General features: G+C 39.0%; 1 protein-coding gene across 1 annotated transcript in view; it reads left to right on the forward strand.

Moving 5' to 3' along the window:
- LOC140485702 (aminopeptidase Q-like) overlaps positions 1-21,053 on the forward strand; it is a 149,230-nt gene that overhangs the window by 54,638 nt on the left and 73,539 nt on the right. Inside the window, exons 6-10 of the mRNA XM_072584132.1 lie at positions 2,731-2,844; positions 7,936-8,079; positions 12,168-12,233; positions 12,392-12,457; positions 15,634-15,794. Coding sequence (XP_072440233.1) covers positions 2,731-2,844; positions 7,936-8,079; positions 12,168-12,233; positions 12,392-12,457; positions 15,634-15,794 — 551 coding nt within the window. The remainder of the gene's footprint in view (positions 1-2,730; positions 2,845-7,935; positions 8,080-12,167; positions 12,234-12,391; positions 12,458-15,633; positions 15,795-21,053) is intronic.

A 21,053-nucleotide genomic window follows, 5' to 3' on the forward strand; every position in this document is an offset into this window, starting at 1 on the left:
GCCGATGACACGATGGTTGTTGGAATGGTGGTTAGTGTGGAGGGTTGTTGAAGGTTGCAATGACACATTGACAGGATGCAGAACTGGGCTGATAAGTGGCAGGTAGAGTTCAACTTGAAAAGGTGTGAAGTGATTCAATTTTGGAAGGTCAGTTTGAATGCAGAATACAGTGTTAAAAGCAGGATACTTGGCAGTGTGGAGGAACAGAGGTATCTTGGGGTCCATGTCCATAGATCCCTCAAAGTTGCCACCCAGGTTGCTAGGATTGTTAGGAAGGCGTATGGTGTGTTGGCTTTCATTAGCAGAGGGAGTGAGTTTAAGAACCACGAGGTTATGCTGCAGCTCTGTAGAGCTCTATAGAATATTGTGTTCAGTTCTGGTCACCTCATTATAGGAAAGATGTGAAAGCTTAGGTGGCACAACCACCTGTTGAAGAAACAGCGCTTCGAAAGCTAGTGATTCCAAATAAACCTTTTGGACTATAACCTGGCGTTGTGTGATGTTTAACCTTGTCCACCCCAGTCCAACAGTGGCACCTCCAAATCAAAGTAAGGTTGAGATAGCTAGGGCTTTTCTCATTGGAGTGAAGAAGGTTCAGAGGTGACTTGATAGAGGTGTACAGAGTGATGAGAGGCATAGATAGAGTGGAGAGCCAGAAACCTTTTCCCAGGGTGGAAATGGCTAGCACAAAGGGGTATAATTTTAAGGTGGTTGGGGGTTTGTTTAGGGGAGATATCAGAGGTCAGTTCTTTACACAGAGAGTGATTGGTGCATGGAATGCACTGCCAGCGGTGGTAGTAGAGTCAGATACATTAGGAACATTTAAGCGACTCTTGGATAGGCACATGGAAGATAGTACAATGAAGGGTATGTAGATTAGGCTGATCTTAGGGTAGGATGAAATGTTGGTACAACATCGAGGGCCAAAGGGCCAGTACTGTGCTGTACTGCTCTATGTTTTATGTTCTATGTTCCATGTGTCTAAGGATCTTTGCTATTTGCTACCGAATTTGTGACTGAGCATTAGTGATGGAGGATGCGGATGTAGTGTCAATCAAGTAAGCAGCTTTGTCCTGGATAGTGTCAATCTTCTAGAGTGTTGTTGGACCTGCACTCAAGTAGGCAAGTGGTATTCCATCATAACTCTGACTTGTGCCTTGTATATATGTTAGACAGGGTTTGGTGCATGAGGAGATGAGTTACTCACTGTCGTATTCCTAGCTTCTGACCTATTGTTGTAGCCATTCTATTTATATGGCGAGTCCAGTTGACTCTCTTGTAAATGGTAACCTGCAGGCATTGACTGTAGGGGATTCAGTGATGGTAATGCAGTTGATAGTCAAGGGCAGTGGTTAGATTGGAGATCGCCATTGCCTAGCATTTGTATGGCACAAATGTTACTTGCTACTTGCTTATTGACCAAGTCTTAGTGCATTTGAACATGCACTGTGTCAGTGTCTGAGGAATCACGAATGGTACTGAACATTGTGCAATTTTCGGCAAACATCCCACTTTACCTTATAATGGAGGGAATATTAATGGTGAAGCAGTTGAACTTGGTTGGGTGAAGGCATTATCCTGAGGAACTCATGGAGTCATAGTTATAGAGTCATACAGTACAGAAAAGACCCATTGGCCCATCGAATCTGCACCCACAATAACTACCACTGAAGGCACGCTAATCCCAACTTCCAGCACTTGTCCCATATCCTTGAATGTTATAATATTTCAAGTTTCTCATTCAAATATTTTTTAAAGTTTGTAAGATTTCTGGCCTCTGCTACCTTCTGGAAGGCAGTGCGTTCCAGATTCCCACTGCTGAATGAGAAAGCTCTTTGTTTGCAAATACCCTCTGAATCTCCCGTCCCTTGCCCTAAAACTATGCCTCCTCAAGATTGACCCCTCAGTCAAAGGGAACAGCTGCTCCCTTCACCCTGTCCATACACCTCATAATCTTATGTACCTCAATCATATACCCCCCACCTCAGCATTTCCTGCTCTAAAGCCCATTCAGTCTCTCCTTCTTGCTCAATTTTTCCATCCAAGGGAACTTCCTCTGTACCCCAGTGAGGAGTGAGAGAGCATAATACCCCATGTGAGGTCTTGCAAGTGTCTTGTACAAGTTCAACATCACCTCTTTGCTCTTGTACTCTATGCCTATATTAATGAAGCCAAAGATATCATATACTACAGCATTATGATATAGTGTATAGTCTCACAGTTATAGTTAAGAAATGATATTCATATTATTAATATAACATTAAATGTCTCTCACACGAGAAGTACTACAGCTTAACAAAAAGGTTTAGCATGTAAATGTGTACTATCAATAAAACAAGCTTGAAAATTTGATGTAGGAAAACATTACTGCAGATGCTGCAATCTGAACTGAAAACAAAAAATGTTGGAGATCACAATGGGTCGGGCAGCATCCGAGGAGCGAAAGCAAGCTAACATTTTGAGTCTAAATGACTCTTCATTAAGGCTATGATTTAGAATCAACTAGACTCAAAACATTAGCTTGCTTTTTCTCCATGGATGCTGAGAGACCCACTGTGATCTCCAGCATTTTTTGTTTTCAGTTATTTTTAAATTAGATGCTTATTTGCATGACATGAAAACATATTTGCTGTAAATGGAGTTAAAGATGTTCTTCAAACCTATGAAGTAGAGACTTTTGTGGATTAGACAATCAATATAAAATAAGTTTTGCTTCTGTTTTGTTTGAAGTGGTTCGGAAACCTCGCCACAATAAGATGGTGGAATAATCTATGGCTTAATGAAGGATTTGCATCATACTTTGAAAATCTTGAATTTTCTTCTGAAGACCATGTGAAAAAATGGGTAAGAAAGTCCATCAACTCCAAATTAACAACATTGTAACATTTGTTATTTACTCCACTCTGGGTAGTGTTGCTTGAAGACTTTAGGTTATTAATAATCTAATTTGCAAATACTTGTGGGGGTTAGCACAATATTACAGTGGTACTGAAAATCTAAAGTCACAGCAGGTTTTTGAAACAGAAAACTAAACTTACAATTATAGAGCAACTTTGGAGTGCTTCAGACATTCTAAATGAATCCTTAGAAGTTTATAACCGCATCACTGATGTGACAGCTACCTGCCAGTTGTGAGAACACACTGGTTATGGCCTTAATTTGCATTGAGTTGAACTCCACCAATCAGAATGGCTGGCTGTTATGCAGCTCCAGAAGTTCCACACAGAGATGGAAGAGATGGAAGAGATGGAGATGAAGAAATGAAGGAGGCGATAGACGTACTTTTGATTAGTAACAGGCTGAAGAGTTACGATAAGCAGGCAGGAAAGTGGAGTTGAGTCCAAAATGAGGTCAGTCATGATTGTATTAAATGGCAGAGCAGACTTGATGGGCTGAATTGTCCACTTCAGGTTTCAGTAGGCCTAAGGAAAGATGGGTAGGTTGATACCTCACTGACCTCTTAATATGCACTACAGGTTGAGGGAGAATGAGGAAGTGAGGGCTGGCAACTTATATTATGTTACTTGCTTTCGCATTTGGGAGCTGGAAAATTATCCTATGATTTTCAGTTTCTGAAGTTGTAAGCATCATATTCCAAAGGGACAGAGTTGCACCAGCCAATTGTAAAGGCACATGATTATTTCTACAATATTATTTTCACGGACCTAGAAATGTATAATCAGGTGAACAGATTTCTAATATAATGCTTAAACTAGTCATTAGTACAAAACATACAATACTAAACTGTACTCAGCCAGAGAGATTAGGAAATGCAAAAAATTAATACATCTTTGAACAAAGTAGAATACATGCTAAATATTAAATACCTGCACTGGCATTGGTACGATTCCTGTAAGGAAATCATAAATTGGAACAGCAAAATTTATTGAATGACCTCCAAATGAAATAATTTCCAACAAGATATCACTTTTACTAAATTCTGTTTTAACATGTATCAGAATCAATGTAAATTAAAGTAAACTGGGATCAAATATTTCAAATAAAAAAGTAAATTTCACTTTTAATTGTCCATTAAAACAAAGGTATGTATTTCACAACCACAAGCATTGGCAGTAATCTCTGCAGAGATGTGGCTACAGAGTTCAACAATATGTTGTTCTTTATTCAGGCGGGGTTGGTCAGAGTCCTTTCCAATGAGAAGCAGCTTTCACCTCTGAGGTTCACAGCCATGTTTATCATCATTAAGGCACATTTCCATGAAACTGTTTGCCTTAGGAAACTGATTGATTAGTATTGATGGCATAGCTTTCCGAGAGTTCCTTTGAACCAACCAACCAATCCTGGATCATTTTAATTAAATTATATTGGGCTCCTGAAAACTCCTGTCTCATTTTCTATCAGATAAGGCTCAGTGGTTAGCAGTGCTGCCTCTCAGCACCAGGAACCTTGGTTCAACTCCAGCCTTGGGTGACTATCTGTGTGCGTTTCTATTTGAGTGCTCTGGTTTCCTCCCGCTGTCCAAAAATGTGCAGGTTAGGTAGATTACCCTTGAAAATTGCCCTGTAGTGTGCAAGCTAGGTGGATTAGACATGGTAAATGTGGGGTTATGGGAATAGAGCTAGGTTAGTGAAAAATTGATGGGCTGAATGGCCTCCTGCACTGTAGGAATTGTAGATTCTAGGAAAAACTGTTCTCTTCATGAATTGCTTCTTCTCCCGATAGGCATACTGCTCTATTTATGTCTACATTTGCTGATCACTTTCATCCTCCATGTCTCTGACTTGTGTCTGGTCTCAGATTCTGTAGCTTTCTTCATGTTCACAGGTCAAGTGAACCAAGTCACATAGACTAAGATTACTTAGTATTCAAGAAAATTACAATTGATCCTTTTATAGAAAACTCTAACAAGTCCCCTTCAAGCATTATTAAAACAAAAAATTATAGATTCAACAGGCATTATAAAGAATTACAAATTTTCCAACTGTACTGCTTCTGGGTCAAAGTTCATCACAGCATAAAGATGATCAAATGGGTAATATGTATGTACAATATATATTTGTATAAAGTTGTGAAAGTATTAACATCAAAGAAGATGCTAGTGTAAAATAACTGAAGCACAACAAGGAACATTGTAAGTAAATGAGCATTTGCTAATGGTGGAATGAAGGTGACAGGGGGTAACATGATAAAATAAGGTTTTGGAAGCAGCATTACAAAGATAGGATGCAGAGAGTTAATTTGCAAAACTGGAAGTCAGGAATTGTTTGGGTGACGGGATGAGCCTTATATGTAATGGGAAGGTTTGGGTGCAGATTCCGTCATCTTCCCCACATTCCAAGTTATGTTCACGGCAGGAAATGGTGAGAGCGGCGCCTTCCTGCCTGGAGGGCAATTGAGGTCCATCAAGGTCTTCTCCCATTGTCACTGGCATTCAACCAGCAGTTGGTGTGATTGATGATATTTGGGCAATCTGCCAAAAATAAACACTGGCTGGCATGCCTGCTGTCCAGAGGAGGTTCTATCTTCAAACATTGTGCCCAGTAAGGGATTCTCCACAAAGCAGACAGTTGTCTTTAACATTGACTCCCATTCCCTCCCTTGTCAGGGTCACACTGACTGACCCCAGCTCTCATACGTCACTTATTTGTGTTTAGGTTTCTGGTGACAATCTTCCTGCTAAGGGTTACTGCAGACTATTTTACTCACCATGTTGCTGGAGGTAGTGGAGAGTTGTTGGCCTCTTTGGATGGCAGCTCACAGAGGCAAGAAACTCCCCTTACAGGGCCTGGGAATTCCAAGGGGCCCATCTGGTTGCTGATGGAGCCTATCAAGTTGAGCGAGTGGATGGACAACAAATATAAACATAAAAGTCTTCTGTTAGTTAACACAAGGAATAGAGCCTCAGAATTTTTTTTTTAGATTACATTACAGTGTGGAAACAGGCCCTTCGGCCCAACAAGTCCACACCAACCCGCCAAAGCGTAACCCACCCATACCCCTACATTTACCCCTTACCTAACACTACGGGCAATTTAGCATGGCCAATTAACCTGACCTGCACATCTTTGGACTGTGGGAGGAAACCAGAGCACCCAGAGGAAACCCACACAGACACGGGGAGAACATGCAAACTCCACACAGTCAGTCGCCTGAGGCGGGAATTGAACCTGGGTCTCTGGCGCTGTGAGACAGCAGTGCTAATCACTGTGCCACCGTGCCGCCCACAAATATTTATGCAGAATATTTATGCATCAGGAAACACTAAAATAAGGAAAATAGTACCCAGCTTTTGAAATCTGAAGCTAATGCCATATTAAGTGTTATGATCCTAGCTGATGTTAGTACTAGAATAGTGAGTTCCCAGATTGAAATCTGGCTTGATAGATCATAATTTGTTTTTCTCTATTTACTGAGCTGGTCTTTCACTGAACTGTAAGAACACAATTCTAAAGATTTGGTTTTGACAAAAAAGAAAATATTTATTATACAAAATAAATTAAGATAAAATAGAGCAAATCAAGATATTTATGTATAACACAATCTGAAAGATTTCAAAATACATGGCAAATAAAATCTCACCTATCCTAACACTTCTAAGTTACTCAAATATTAGAGAGAGGGAATCCCATTTTTTATCATGTCTTGAAGTTTGATTTAATTGTTTCTTTCAATTCTCAGTCTTGAGACCTTAATTGACTCTTCCTTGATTATTCATGCAATTGAGCTTAAACTTTCTTAACTTCAATTAGTCTCTCCAGGGTTCTAAACCATCACTTCTTCTCAAGAATTTTCAAGTACTTACATTGAGATAATTTCTTTCCTATATGTTCTAAATTAATTCTTTTCCCAGGAGAAACTGTTCTTATATCTGACCCCAGTCAGCTTTCAGTCAACTGCCCCAAAGGCTTTCCAATGTATGAGTTCCTGTACAAAAAAAACCTGTTTCTTCTAAACCAAAAGCAAGCTAATGAATTCCATTGTTTATTCTCTCCAATCGTAAAACTCTCCAATTACAAACAAACTCAGATTATCATTCTAGAAGGCACCCTCATCAACTGGTCTCTAATACCTTTGCTTTAAAATAATGATTCCAGAGAGAGTGACAATGTAACCATTATACTCTTTCAGGAACAGAGCAAAACCCACATGCCACCAATTAAAAATACCTAAACTCTAAATAAATTATATTAATTTATATCAATCATACACTTTGCATCACATCAAGAATGACTTTAACATGAATTAATGTTTAAAAACAATTGTAAAGATGTCTGGCTCAGAAAATAAATTTATAAGGGAAAGTTACTGAGCTTATTGTAGCGAAAGATAAGTAAATACTTATTTATTGCAATGTGTCATAATTGACTTCTTTAAGATTTATTTCCTAAACAGTAACTTTATTAGCATGTTCAAAGTTTATTTTTACATTAATATTGAGCACATTTAACAAAAACTTAAGAAAATACAACATTATGAGATTGTTTAATGATTAATTAGTTATTAATTTACATCAGGGTGGTACATAAGAGAAATGGATTTACAACTAAAATAATTGTTATTACATTAATTAGCTTAGTTAAATGTCAGAAATAAAAATATTAGACTAGGATTGGGATTCAGGATAGATGATTAAAATGCATGTGTCAGTAATCAAATACTCCGTGGATAAGGAATGGAGCTTATTTTTCCCTATTCCATTTACTGGCAAAGCCCTGATCCAATCAGATGAACATGTCAAAAATTCAACATTAAAAGTATGAAAGCAAAGCCCAGCATGAACAAAAAGGATGTGAGAGATGTAATCCATAATCCAGAGATTAGATTATTTTGTTTAAGGTCAGCAACAATCCAGGAAGGGCAAGGTGTATATGAGGCAGAATTCAGAGTAGGGTAAATTGTACTTAGCTGTGAAGGGAATAGGCTATTATATCATTCACGTATAGTGAATTTATTGCTGTTTTGATTTTATTTCAGAAACATAGATACCCAATTCATTTGAAATACTTCGTGTTCCAAAGTGAGGAGAATATTTTTTCACATTCACTGTCTATGAAGAAAGAAGATATTGAAACATTTGACGAAATCATGGAAATGTTTAGCGACACCACATACATTAAGGTAAATTTTACACCAAATGTAAAAGATCCATTGGGTTTCAGTTCAAATGTAGGGATTGACTTGTTAAAGCTTTTGATGAGGAAATACAGGTATATTCACATTATCAGGATATACTGTTCAGATAATCTCTTGTTCGTCTTTGAAGTGAAGATAACCATATCCATCATGCCTGAGGTGTTTGGTCAGGTTCTTGGGGATATATAGGTAACTCCTAAGGCCAATCCACCCTTAAAAGCTGAGAATAGGACAGGATGCTGCAACCTAAAGAAGCTTCGGGTGAACTAGTGGCTCAGGAGTTCCTCTTCTTGTGTTTTCTCCTGTCCCTGATATGCACTTTCTTTTGAAGGAAGCTACGTCATATTATTTGGTTGTGACAGGTGCGACATTCCTATGCAAACTACAACCAGCATTCAAAGTCAATAGCAAATCTCTTTAGAGTGTCTACATAACATTTCCTTGACTAGTATGATATTGTACACAAACCCAGGCTCTCCATAGTAGATTTAATTTGGTAAGCAAGTATATGGCATTTTGGCTACATGACCAGTTTAGCTCAGTTGTGACTGTCTCTATATGGTGTGGATGCTTAAGTGAGCACCTCCATGTCTGGTATTTTGTTCTGCAATGTAATTTACAGAAGCTTCTGAAATGACAGTGGATTGTGCTTATTTGGCATAATGCTGGTGCATAGTTCATGTTTCAGATGCAGAGGGCGGAATAGGCTGGAGTAATGTTTTACAGGGGCTCCCAATTTGGCAGGCAGACTTATTCCTCATCATCCCATGATGTCGGAAGTCTTCCAAAAGCAAAAGGCCTTCTACAATGTTTGCATGTGTCTCATCACCATTGATAGTTTGAGAGTGTGCTACTGAGATCAACGAATATATCCACTGCTGAGAGGTTCTGCTCAAAGACTGAAATCTTGGGCTAGAGATAGTACATTACATCAATTCAAGTAATAATAAAGCAATAAAACATGCAATACAGCTGGGAATCATTGGCTTTCAATTTCTGAAATACAAAGTTGAAGCTAATAAGTTTGTGAGGGCAATTGATAAAATGATATCTTCAAATGATATCTTCAGATCAGTCAGCATTTATAGAGAGGAAAGGTAAGAATGTTTTAAATTATCATCATACATGATCATCTTTCAGTGGCATTAAGTCAACCTGACTAGGTTTTGTTTGCCACGCAGTTTTCTGTGTTTAATTTTGTCACAAGTTATCTGTGAAGCCCCCATCTTCCCACCTTGACAGTCAAACACACCAAGCTCCAGTGATATCCAGTGTACTGGTACTTAATCCCACTGAAGGTTGATCCTGCATAATGATCCAATTCTAATTCATGACTTTAATGTCCCTAACCCTAACCCTGCAAGAGTTGAATGCACATTGATATGGAGAACATCTCAAGGAAAGACAATCGCTGTGGGTCTGCACTGTCACAGGACTCATTCAAAACATACACCGGCTGAACATGAGTTGCATAACAGTGCACCTTCTCAGAGAGAGATCTTCTCTGGTGAATTGTCATTGTCTTTCTGCATTGCCTCCTTAGATTTTGGTGAGATCAATAAGGCAGAGAATTGGGTTTTCACATTGAGATGCATAAATCAGAAGTGAAAAAGATCAGTTGATGAACATGAGAACAGAAGTGGCAAGCCTGTGGTAAATTAAGTTGTGGATATTGAAGAGGATTGTTAGAGGATACAGACACAATTATTGAATTACATCCAATAATTTCCCAACAATGAAGTTAGACTGACTGGACTGCAGTCTCCTGTTTTTTTCTTCCCTTGCTCCCTTGTTGAATAACGATACCACATTGGCTGTCCTGCAGTCCCCTGGCGCCTCTCCTGTTGCCAGCTGTTTCCTCCCTTGACTCACTAACAGCCTGAGATATTCTTCATCAGGCTGGGATTTACCTACTTTTAAACCAGCCAAACCACTCAGAACTGCCTCTCTGTCAATGCTAATTTCTTATATACATTATAGTCCTTCTTCATGATTTCTGTACCCACATCATTCCTCTCACTAGTAAATATTGGCACAAAGTATTCATTTCAATCTCTACCTACTACTCCTGGCACCACAAACAATTTACTTCAGTGGTCCTTAATGGGCTCCACTCTTTCTCTAGTTATGCTTTTACTCTTAATATACATGTATAATAACTTAGGATTTTCCATTCATGTCCCGGTTTTGCTTTTCTAATTTCCATTAAGTTCCTTCTTGCACATTCAGTACTCCCCTATGGCTTTTGCTGTTTTGAGCCCTCAGTATCCACCATCTGTTTCGATTGTTCTCTTTATCCAATCTTGTTTATCCCTTGATATGCAAGGTTTGCTGGATTTATTGGTCCCAACTTTTATCTTTATAGGAACATGTTGGCCCTGTATTTTCCCCACTTCCTTCTTGCGGGAGGCAAGACATCAAATTTCTGGAGCATTGACTGACATCTTTGTATCCTCTTTGACTACAGGTGAGGTGACAGAGGACTGGAGAATAGCCAATGTTGTGTCATTGTTTAAGAAGAGTAGCAGGGATAATTCAGGATACTACAGGCCTCAGTCTCACACCAGTGGTAGAGAAATCATTGGAAATGATTCTCAGGGATATGATTGATAAACATTTAGAAGCAAATTAACTTATTAACAATAGACGACATGGTTTTGTGTGGGGGATGTCGTGCCTCACTAATTTGATTGAGTTTTTTGAGGAGGTGATGAAGATGATTGATGAGGAAAAAGTGTTGTCTACGTGGACTTCCGTAAAGCCTTTGACAAGGTCGACTGGTACAAAAGGTGAAGTTACATGATATTGGGGTGAGCTGGCAGATGGATACAGAAATGGCTTAGTCATAGCAGACAGAGGGTAGTGGTGGAAGGAAGTTTTTTGGAATGGAAGGTTGTTTCGAGTGGTGTTCCACAGGGCTTGGCGCTGGGACCTCTGCACCAGTATAAGTGATTTGGAGGAAAATGTGGCTGGCCTAATTAATAAGTTTGTGGGCAGATTAGTGAAGTTGTGGATATTGAAGAGGATTGTCAGTGGATATAGCAGCATATAGATCAGTTGGAGGCATGGGCAGAAAAATGGCAGATGGCGTTTAATCCAGACAAATCTGAGGTGATGCATTTTGGAAGGTGAAGTACAGATGAAAATTATGCAATGAATGGTAGAACCCTAGGAGTGTTGATACACAGAGGGATCTATGTGTGCAGGTCCACAGATCGCTGAAGATGGCAGGTTAGGGTAGGTAAGGTCGTAAAAAAGGCTTATGGTATGCTTGCCTTCATTGGAGGGGGCATTGAGTGTAAGGATAAAAAAGTTATGCTGCAGCTTTATAGAACTTTAGTTAAGCCACACTTGGAATATTGCATCTAGTTCTAGTCACCACACTACCAGAAGGATGTGGATGCTTTGGAAAGAGTACAGAAAAGGTTTACCAGGATGTTACCCAGTATGAGGGATTTTAGCTATGAAGAAAAGTTGGATAGACTATGTTGGTTTGCACGGAATGTGGGAAGTTGAGGGACAACCCAATAGAAGTATATAAGATGTGAATAGCATGGATAGAGTGGAAGGTGTGAGGCTTTTTCCCAGGATGGAGCGGTCAACTACTCGAGGACACAGGTTCAAGGTGCAAGGGTGGAAGTTTAAAAGAGACGTATGAGGCAAGTCTTCCACACAATGGATGTTGAGTGCCTGAAACGCATTGCCAGAGGAGGTGGTGGAAGCAGACACATTAGCAGCATTCAAGATGTTCCTGACATGAATAGGAAGGGAATAGTGGGATACGGATCCTGTAAGTGAAGATAGTTTTAGTATGGAAGGACAAAATGTGGCAGTTCAGGCTCAGAGGGCTGAAGGGCCTATTCCTGTGCTGTATTGTTCTTTTTGCTTTGAATGCATCTCACTGCTCTATCACCAATTTACCAAACAATATCTGCTCCCAATCCATAATGGCCAAATCATACCTGATTTTTTGAAAAGTTACATCAGTCTTATTATAAGTGCAAGTAGTCAGGTATGTAACATATCATATCATTATTATGTTAACCCATAAATCTTTCTTCTTCCAACCACAGGGTGCCTCTGTTATCGATATGATCTCCCACTTTATGACAGAGGAGCTGTTTTCAAAAGGGCTTACAGTGAGTTTAAAAAAGATTTTTCCTGATTTGAGTCAGTATATTTAAAGTGTGAAATAAAAATTCATGTTTTGAGTTGAAACTGTTTCAAGATTTTTTGTTTGTTTTCACACCGAATACTTGTCTTTGTTTCTTCACACTCAGTCTCCTTTGTTTTACAGTCATATCTCAAGGCCTTTTCCTATTCAAATGCTGAGGCAGATGACGTGTGGAATCATTTGCAGATGGTGGGTTTAACCCATATTTATAGGGGCTCCATGTACTATTGTCGAGGTTTTTTGTTTAATTTGTTTTTTTGTTTAATCATATATTGTTTAATTTTTTTTGTTTCTTTCCTGCTGCATAGTTGCTTTACCATGAGGGGAATGATAATTGCAAATATAGCCTGAGTTTAAATTGTTTTATTGGAAGCTATTCTTTCGTGAGACACTGTGGAATACTATGTGTATGAATGGAGTATTTGAACTATTTGCTCCATGTTTTGATCGTTGCTCCAAATTTTGAATCTCCGTGACAGTGACAATTTTCTGTGCACTATAATCTTTTTCTGAGAAAGCACTTAGACTAGACACCTACTGCTGAGCTTCCACTTGGAGCACAGGAACTAAGAGCAGGAGTAGGCAATTCAGCTCTTCAAGCCCACTTCGATATTTAATATGATTATGGCTGATCTTATCCTGATCTCAACTCCACTTTCCTGCCTGCTCCCCATAGTCCTTTATCCCACTTTTCATCAACTGGAATACACGGCATGGGATGGAACCTGGGAACCATACAATCTTTAAAAAAAACATTTGGATGAGCACTTCAAAAATCATAACATTCAAGGATATGGTGTGAGTGCAGGAAATTGGGATTAGCGCACTCTTAGAGGTAGTTATGTTGGTGTAGAGTGGATGGGATGAAGAGCCTCTTCCGCACTGTATGGACCTATGAATCTATGAAACCTATCTATTTCCTTCTTGAATCTGTTGATTGATTCTGCCTCCAATGCACTCTGGGGCAGTGACTTCCACAGATTCACAATTCTCCAAGGGAAGTAGCTTCTCACCATCTCAGTTTTGAATCTACCTCCTCTCACTCAATATCTATAATGATCTAGACTGTACCATAAAATTGAATATCTATTCAACATCCACCTCATCAATCCCCTTTGGCATTTTGTAAACTTCAATCTGCTGGCCCTTCTTCATTCCTCTCAACTCCAGTGAGTATAAGCTATTCAACCGCTCCTCATACAACAGTTCTTGCATCCCTGGAATCAGTCTGGTGAACTTCCTCTGAACAGCCTCCAGTGCTGGCACATCTTTCCTCAAGTAAGAAGGCTAAAATTGGACACAATATTCCAGTGTGGCCTCATCAATGCCTTTTATAATTGTAAAATACTTCTTTAATTTTGTAATCCAGTCCTTTTGCAATCAATGCCAGGATTCCCTTTGCCTTTCTTAATCTATGCTACATCTGCACACCCACTAATGTAATCATGTTAGAAATATAATAGCTGCAAGCTCTTTTTCCCCTCATTGTGAGAAAATACTCATCCCATCTTCTTTTTTTCACCCAATTACAGATTACTCCAATGGGTACAACTGCTTTCTAAAAAGAAAGATGAGTTGACATTTATCCTAGTCCTATGCTTCCGTCTGCTAAACCATAATGGGGAGAGTTCACACATGGCCCAGGAAACATAAGGAAACAAATCACCAGACTAATTATATTAAAAGAACCAAAGAAGCATTGAGTAGAATGCAACCTAATTACACATTCCTGTGTTCAAATGGGAATGGAAACCTTGGGAATTGATTATTTTTCCCTGGTAGCTTTTGAGAATGATCGATTTGATTAGATTACTTACAGTGTGGAAACAGGCCCTTCGGCCCAACAAGTCCACACCGCCCCGCCGAAGCGCAACCCACCCATACCCCTAACCTAACACTACGGGCAATTTAGCATGGCCAATTCACCTGGCCTACACATCTTTGGACTGTGGGAGGAAACCGGAGCACCCGGAGGAAACCCACGCAGACACGGGGAAGACATGCAAACTCCACACAGTTAGTCGCCTGAGGCGGGAATTGAACCCGGGTCTCTGGCGCTGTGAGGCAGCAGTGCTAACCATTGTGCCACCGTGCTGATTTGGGAGAATGAGATGCCATGTTATCAGTTCATATACTGTACACACTTAAAATTACATGTAAATAAAATAGTTGACCTTTTCTCATAGCGGTCCATCACAAACTAATATTTCATTTGAAATTATGACAATATCACCTTCAGTACTATAAAGAGAATAAAGCTTAGCCCAAAAGCAATGTTTCCTCTAAACGTCCTTTAAAGTGAAAGCACCACTTCAGAAAAAAAACGTATGGCAAACAGAAGAGGATGGAACATCGTGAATATTAAATCCAACCTGACAAGCATTAATACACTTGTTTCTACAGCACTTTGAAATGAAAATATTATGTCACTTTAAGACAGCCCCAACCTCATTGAAACTAATAGAAAATGCATCTTATTCACCATCAAAAAATTCAGGACATGATGAAGTGTTTGGATTATTATTACATCATGTGTTGCAATTTGTCAGAAACACAACTAATTTATTATTTTATCATACCAAAACCTCTTTTAATATTTGACTCAATCTAGTAAAACTTCTATTATAATGCAGTAATTTGTCTGTTATTAAGAATTACTTAAATAGCAAACAATGAAGCTATTATTGGCATTTTATCATCTCAACTGGGAAACCACATAGTGAGTACAGGACAAGCATATCAAGTCTGATATTCTGAATTCCATTATCAATAGAAAGACACAGTTTTAAATTTATTTATAAGAATAATGTTCAAAGCTGCTGTCATACAAAAATATTAGCCCTTTAATCAAAACCGTTTGGAACATGTGTATGTATTCGAGATTCAAAACCTTCAAGGTGGCAAATCCTTTTACCCTATACAGCAGACTAGTTTCATTTGTTTTTTTTTCCATTTCCATCAGTTTTACTACACTGCCTGAACCAGGCTTTTAAAGTTAGATTTAAAAACATTCCTATTTAGCCTTGTGGTTTTTGTATTGTTGGTTTCACTCTTATGACAGAGTGGAAATCATACTTTTTGTTTTTTGTGAAGATATAGTCTTTAAGGAACAATTATTCATTGTCTAACTGATGAATAAATTAAAGTTAAGCAAAGTTTTTTTTACCCTATGTTGAATATTCCTTGTCGGTAGCAGCTGCCTTTCACACTGAGTGATGTTTGATGGTATTGTTCTAAAAGAATTACAGTTTGTTACATGAGTTTATTAAAAGTCACTCAACAATCAATTACTGGAAAATTTAACTCATTATCTGCAGTAGATGGGCAATTAATTGATTGCTAATTGGTGATTTCTGCTTCGCTAGGCAATAGATAGTCAGGATGTTATTAAACTGCCAACATCAATAAAATCCATCATGGACACATGGACAATGCAGGAAGGATTACCTATTATAACAGTTAATACAACAAGTGGCACTGTAAAGCAAGACTACTTCGGGAAATCAAAGGAAAACAGAAATTCAAAGTATGTATTGCATTTCAATAACATTTTAACAAGCTTTTTCTAATGTGTTGTCAATCTTTTTTTTCACACCAGTGGTAGGTAGGTGACTTCAACTGTCAACCTGAAAGCAAAACTATTTGCATCACTAAATTTTTGATGTATATCTTACCTTTCAAATGATACCGCATTAATTTCAATGTTTTTGCAACATTTTACTAGATTACAGTCTGAATTATCTTAAAACGTAACTGGATATGGTTTTCTTGTTGCTGTTAATCTGAGAATCATTCTTCCAAAATTACTTTAACTCCTGTCCACTTCTAAAACTTCTATACTCAATGTCATCTCAGATCAAAAAAGCCAATTAAAATATTAAAATATCTGTCTTTGCCACCCTGAGACCATCCAGAGGGTGAGGTGACTTTGGACGAATCTTCCATATCATTTTACTTTCTTTTTTATAACAGTATGTGTGAGACTGGAAACATTTGGGGGAAAATTATATGTACGACCCTTGGCTTGGTGCTCCTGAACATTTTGCTATGCTGGTATCACAGCTCAAACTTCATTCCAGAATAAATTTTGCTTACATTGGTCTGGACTTTGTAAAAGATTGACATCAAGGTGGTACTCATCGGTACCAATGACTTAGATGAGAAGGAAGATGTGGCCCTGAAATCAAAACTTAGGGAACCAAGTAGAAAGTTAGCAAGGAGGACCAACATGTAGCATTCTCCAGACTACTGGGAGTAGTGAATACAGAAAGAACAAGATAAGGAAAATGAATGTGAGGCTTGAAAGGTGGTGCAGGAAGGGTGGCTTTAGATTCCTGGGACTGGCTCTGGGGAAGATGGCACCTGTACAACCTGAATGGGTTATTTCTAAACAGAGATGGGGCTGAGGTCCCTGTGGAATGTTTCACTGATGCTATTGGGTAAGCTTTAAATGAACTTGGCAGGAGTTGTGGAATCAAGAGAATCTATTAGAGCTGAATACCAGGGCTAACAAAATACTTAAAGAATCAGCTGGCACTAGAATAGAAAATTGAAAGATAATAAGTAAAGTCAAAAAAAAGGGAGAAAAGAAGCCCAAAGCAATTAACCTGCATGTATGTAAATGTATAATGTATAGGAAATCAGTATATAAGGTTGGGGAGTTACAAATGCAGATTGCAATGTGGAATTATGATGTTTCAGTGGTGAAGGAGACCTGGTTCAAGGAAGAGCAAGGCTGGGTGTTAAATATTCCTGGCTTTAATTTGTTCAGGAAAGATAAAAGGGGAAGGAAAGTAGGAGGGTTGCAGTTATGGTTTAGGACAGCATTGTAGTGCTGGATAAAAAACATATCTCAGAGAGTTCAAGTATAGAGTCATTTTGACTACAACTCAATTACGTTGGTACAATTACATTGCTCAATGTAGTTTACTGACCAGTGGAAACTAGTGAAAGAAAGTAGAGAGAAATGACAGAGAATTGCCATCATTATAGAAGAGTTAAAATGGGGGCTTCAATTAGCCAAATATAGATTTGGATACTGGTAGTATAAGGGACTGCAAGGAACAAGGGTTCCTGGATTGTGTCCAAGAGTATACGAGGAAGGATGCATTATTGGACCTGGACTTTGAAAATGGGGCCAAGTGGACCAAGTATCAGTGAGGCATCATTCTGGAGATAGTGATCACTGTATTTTAAGTTTCAGGTTAGTGTTGGAGAATGACATGCAACAATCCATAGCAAGAAAAATGAATTGGCAGACAGTTGACTTCAATGAGGCTTGAACAGAGCTGAGCGTGATCGATTGGATGAAAAAGGTTAGCAGTAAGATCAGTGACTGAATAATTGGCCAACTTCAAGGAGTATTTGATATGGTACAATCAAAGTATATTCTTTGATGCAAAAAGTAGGACTAACAAATTCAGAGTTCCCTGGATGATAAAGGAGGTAGAAACAAACATTATTATTACACAAACAAAAGAGAACAGAATACCGAGTAACTTAATCTCTCCGAAAAACCAACAGACTACCCCGACTTAATGATGCTGTTCCAAAAACTTGCAACAACACCCTTTGGTACAAAAGATAAAATCAAACACAAGATCTTACAGGAGAGATGTCAGAGAGAGGCGAATCAGCATGGACCTGATTCTTTGGGCCCAGCAGCGTCTACCTGCCTGCCTGCTTTCAATGAATAGCCAGAATGCCAAAGAAAAAACAAATTAAACCAGAAAAAAGCTGAACTGGAAGAATTAGCCACTCCTCTTTCAATGTACAAGTGTTTGTTTTAAAACTTGAAAGCCTTTTTACTGAGGAAGTATCTGTTAGCTATAATCAAACTGGCCCTAAAACCCATTCAAGCCCAGACTTTTCGGAACCTGTGCTTTTACAATATCCTGAAAAAAAAACCCAAGGGCAACATAACCTTATTAAAGGAGCAGCATCATCACAGGAGGCATTGGTCAAAATATTTCAGTCTTCCCTGGACTCTGGGAAAGTGACAAGAGACTGGAGAATTGTCAACATTACCACCTTGTTCTGAAAGGTTTGTAAGGCTAATCCCGGCAATTACAGACTAGTTAGATTAACTTCAGTCATGGAGAAACTGGTGGGAACAGGATAAAATCAGTTTTCACATGGAGAAAGGTGGGTTGATTAGGAAGAGTCCATGTGGATTTCTAAAGAGGAAATCAAGTTTAATAACTTGGAGTCTTTTGAAGAGATTAGATTAGATTTACAGTGTGGAAACAGGCCCTTCGGTCCAACAAGTCCACACCGACCCGCTGAAGCGCAGCCCACCCACTCCCCTACATTTACCCCTTACCTAACACTACGGGCAATTCAGCATGGCCAATTCACCTAACCCTGCACATCTTTGGACTGTGGGAGGAAACCGGAGCACCCGGAGGAAACCCACGCAGACACGGGGAGAATGTGCAAACTCCACACAGTCAGTTGCCTGAGGCGGGAACTGAACCCGGATCTCTGACGCTGTGAGGCAGCAGTGCTAACCACTGTGCCACCGTGCCACCCGAATGATGAAAAGAGTTGATGAGGAATACACTTATGACATAGTATCCAGAAAACATTTGCAGACTTGTGAAGAAAGTTGTGATCCATGGCTTAAAAGGGACAGTGGCAAGATTGATGCAAAATTGGATGAGTGAAAGAAAGCAGAGTAATGGTCAAAGGATATTTTTTGGGCTTGAGGAAGGTTTGCAGTGGAGATCTTCAGAGATTGGTATTGGAACCTTTGCTTCTTTTTGACATGTATTAATGTTGTGGATCTTGGTGTGTAGGGGACAATTTAGGTAGGACAAGTTTGTAGGTAACATGAAATTTGCAAGAACCGTAAACTATGGGGAAGTAAATGTGGAACTACAAAAGGACATTGACAAGTTGTTGCAGTGGGTGGAGAGGTGGCAGATGATGTTAAATACAAGGAAGTGAAAGGTGGTGCACTTTGGTCAGAAGAACACTGAATGACAATATAAAATAAAGGGTGCAATTCTAAAGGGATTGCAAGATCAGAGGGACCTGAGTTTATATGTATACTGATCTTTGAAAATGGAGAGAGCAGCAACTAAAGCATACAGCATTCTTGACTTCATTAATAGGGGCATAGAGTGTAAAAGCAAAAAAGTGCTGTTGAACTTATGCAAGACATTTATTAGACCTCAGCTGGAGTATGAAAACAAGTAACAGTAAGTGCAGTATTAGAACTATGTATAGTAACATTTTTATGATCCAGCGTGTGCAGGAAAGATTGGTGCTTATTAATCAAAGCTTCTGATTCACAGAAGGTTACATTTACTTATGAAATACTGTGTAATATATGTGTAGCGTGGACTTTCAAAGAATAAAATATAAAATAATACGCAGAAATGCAAGAGCAGAATCCTTTTCATTTCTCGTCTCTAACAGTACATTCAAACATAAATTACAGAACAAAATAATCAAATGTAGATCTTAGAATCCTTACAGTGTGGAAACAGGCCATTCAGCCTATTGAGTCCACACCACACCTCCGAAGAGCATCCCACCTGAACCAACCACCTCGCACCCACCCCCATCCCCCGCCCCCCACAATCCTTATAACCCTGCATTTCCCATGGCTGTCTCACCTAGCCTGCACCTCCCTGGTTAATTTAGAATTGTTAATCCACCTCATATGCACATCTTTGAACTGTAGGAGAAAACGGGAGCAAAGCGATCCGACACAGAAAAAATGAGCAAATTTCAACACAGACACCAGAGGGTGGGATCAAATCTGGGCCTCTGGTGCTGTGCTGCAGCAGTGCTAACCACTGAGCCACCTTGCTGAGTAGACATATGCAAGCGGAACAAATTCTCAATATCTCTTAAAACTGTCTCTAAAGATGTGGAAGATATAGGAGGTTCAGCCCTAGTGCAAGCCCTGGCTATTTTATTAGATAAATATGTGAAGTTACTTTGCATTTCAGTAAATTTGATCAGTTTAGAAAAAGCTAAAGCAGTATCAGACCAAGTTATTTTCTCCTCCTTACTTCTGAAATCTTCTTCAGTCCCCTTTTCCCATCTCCTTCAGCTTTTGAGATTTCACAAGACCTTCCATCATTTCAGCATCATTAACGGCATGGCTCACTTCAGCTTCAAGTCAGTTTTGAACTACACTTGCATCACACGTATGCACAATTTGCTGATTAGATAGGTTAAAAGAGTATCATTCACCATATCAATGATTTCGGATGGTATATTTGTTCTCGGTCTTCCCATAAGTCATTCAAAATCTTCTTCACCAGAACAGCCTTCTGCAAGCATTAGTCCAAGTAATAATTTTCTTCAATTCCTCATCAAAGTTGCACTAATCATTGATTTAAAGGAGTTGGTCACATTAAAAATTGAAACTTTTATATATTAAACAGATCAAAAGTACTGTATGATGTCTTTGTGGTTGATTAACGTCCTCATGAAATTTCTTCTGTGACATTGATGGTCAACACTTTCCAGCTCTTGAAGAAATTCAGGAGAATGTAATCGAAATGAAAAATTAAGATTCTCAGCATTGAGGAAAAAGGCCTGATTTTCCCCTTAAACTTTCAAAAGCTAGATGAAAATGTTGCTTGTAGACCCGATGCAGACTCTATTTTCATGCATTAACACCACATTATTAGCTAATCTTGTCTCACTGATAGGTGGGTTGTGATTTTCTCACATACCGGTGAGGAACTGGACACTGCTAATTCCTGGCTTGGAAATCAGAGTGGTGACCAGGTGAATAAAACTTGCAGTTGCTTCTCAAGTTCTC

This window comes from Chiloscyllium punctatum, chromosome 2 (genome assembly GCF_047496795.1).
Source record: "Chiloscyllium punctatum isolate Juve2018m chromosome 2, sChiPun1.3, whole genome shotgun sequence".
In the NCBI taxonomy this organism is placed as follows: Eukaryota; Metazoa; Chordata; class Chondrichthyes; order Orectolobiformes; family Hemiscylliidae; genus Chiloscyllium; species Chiloscyllium punctatum.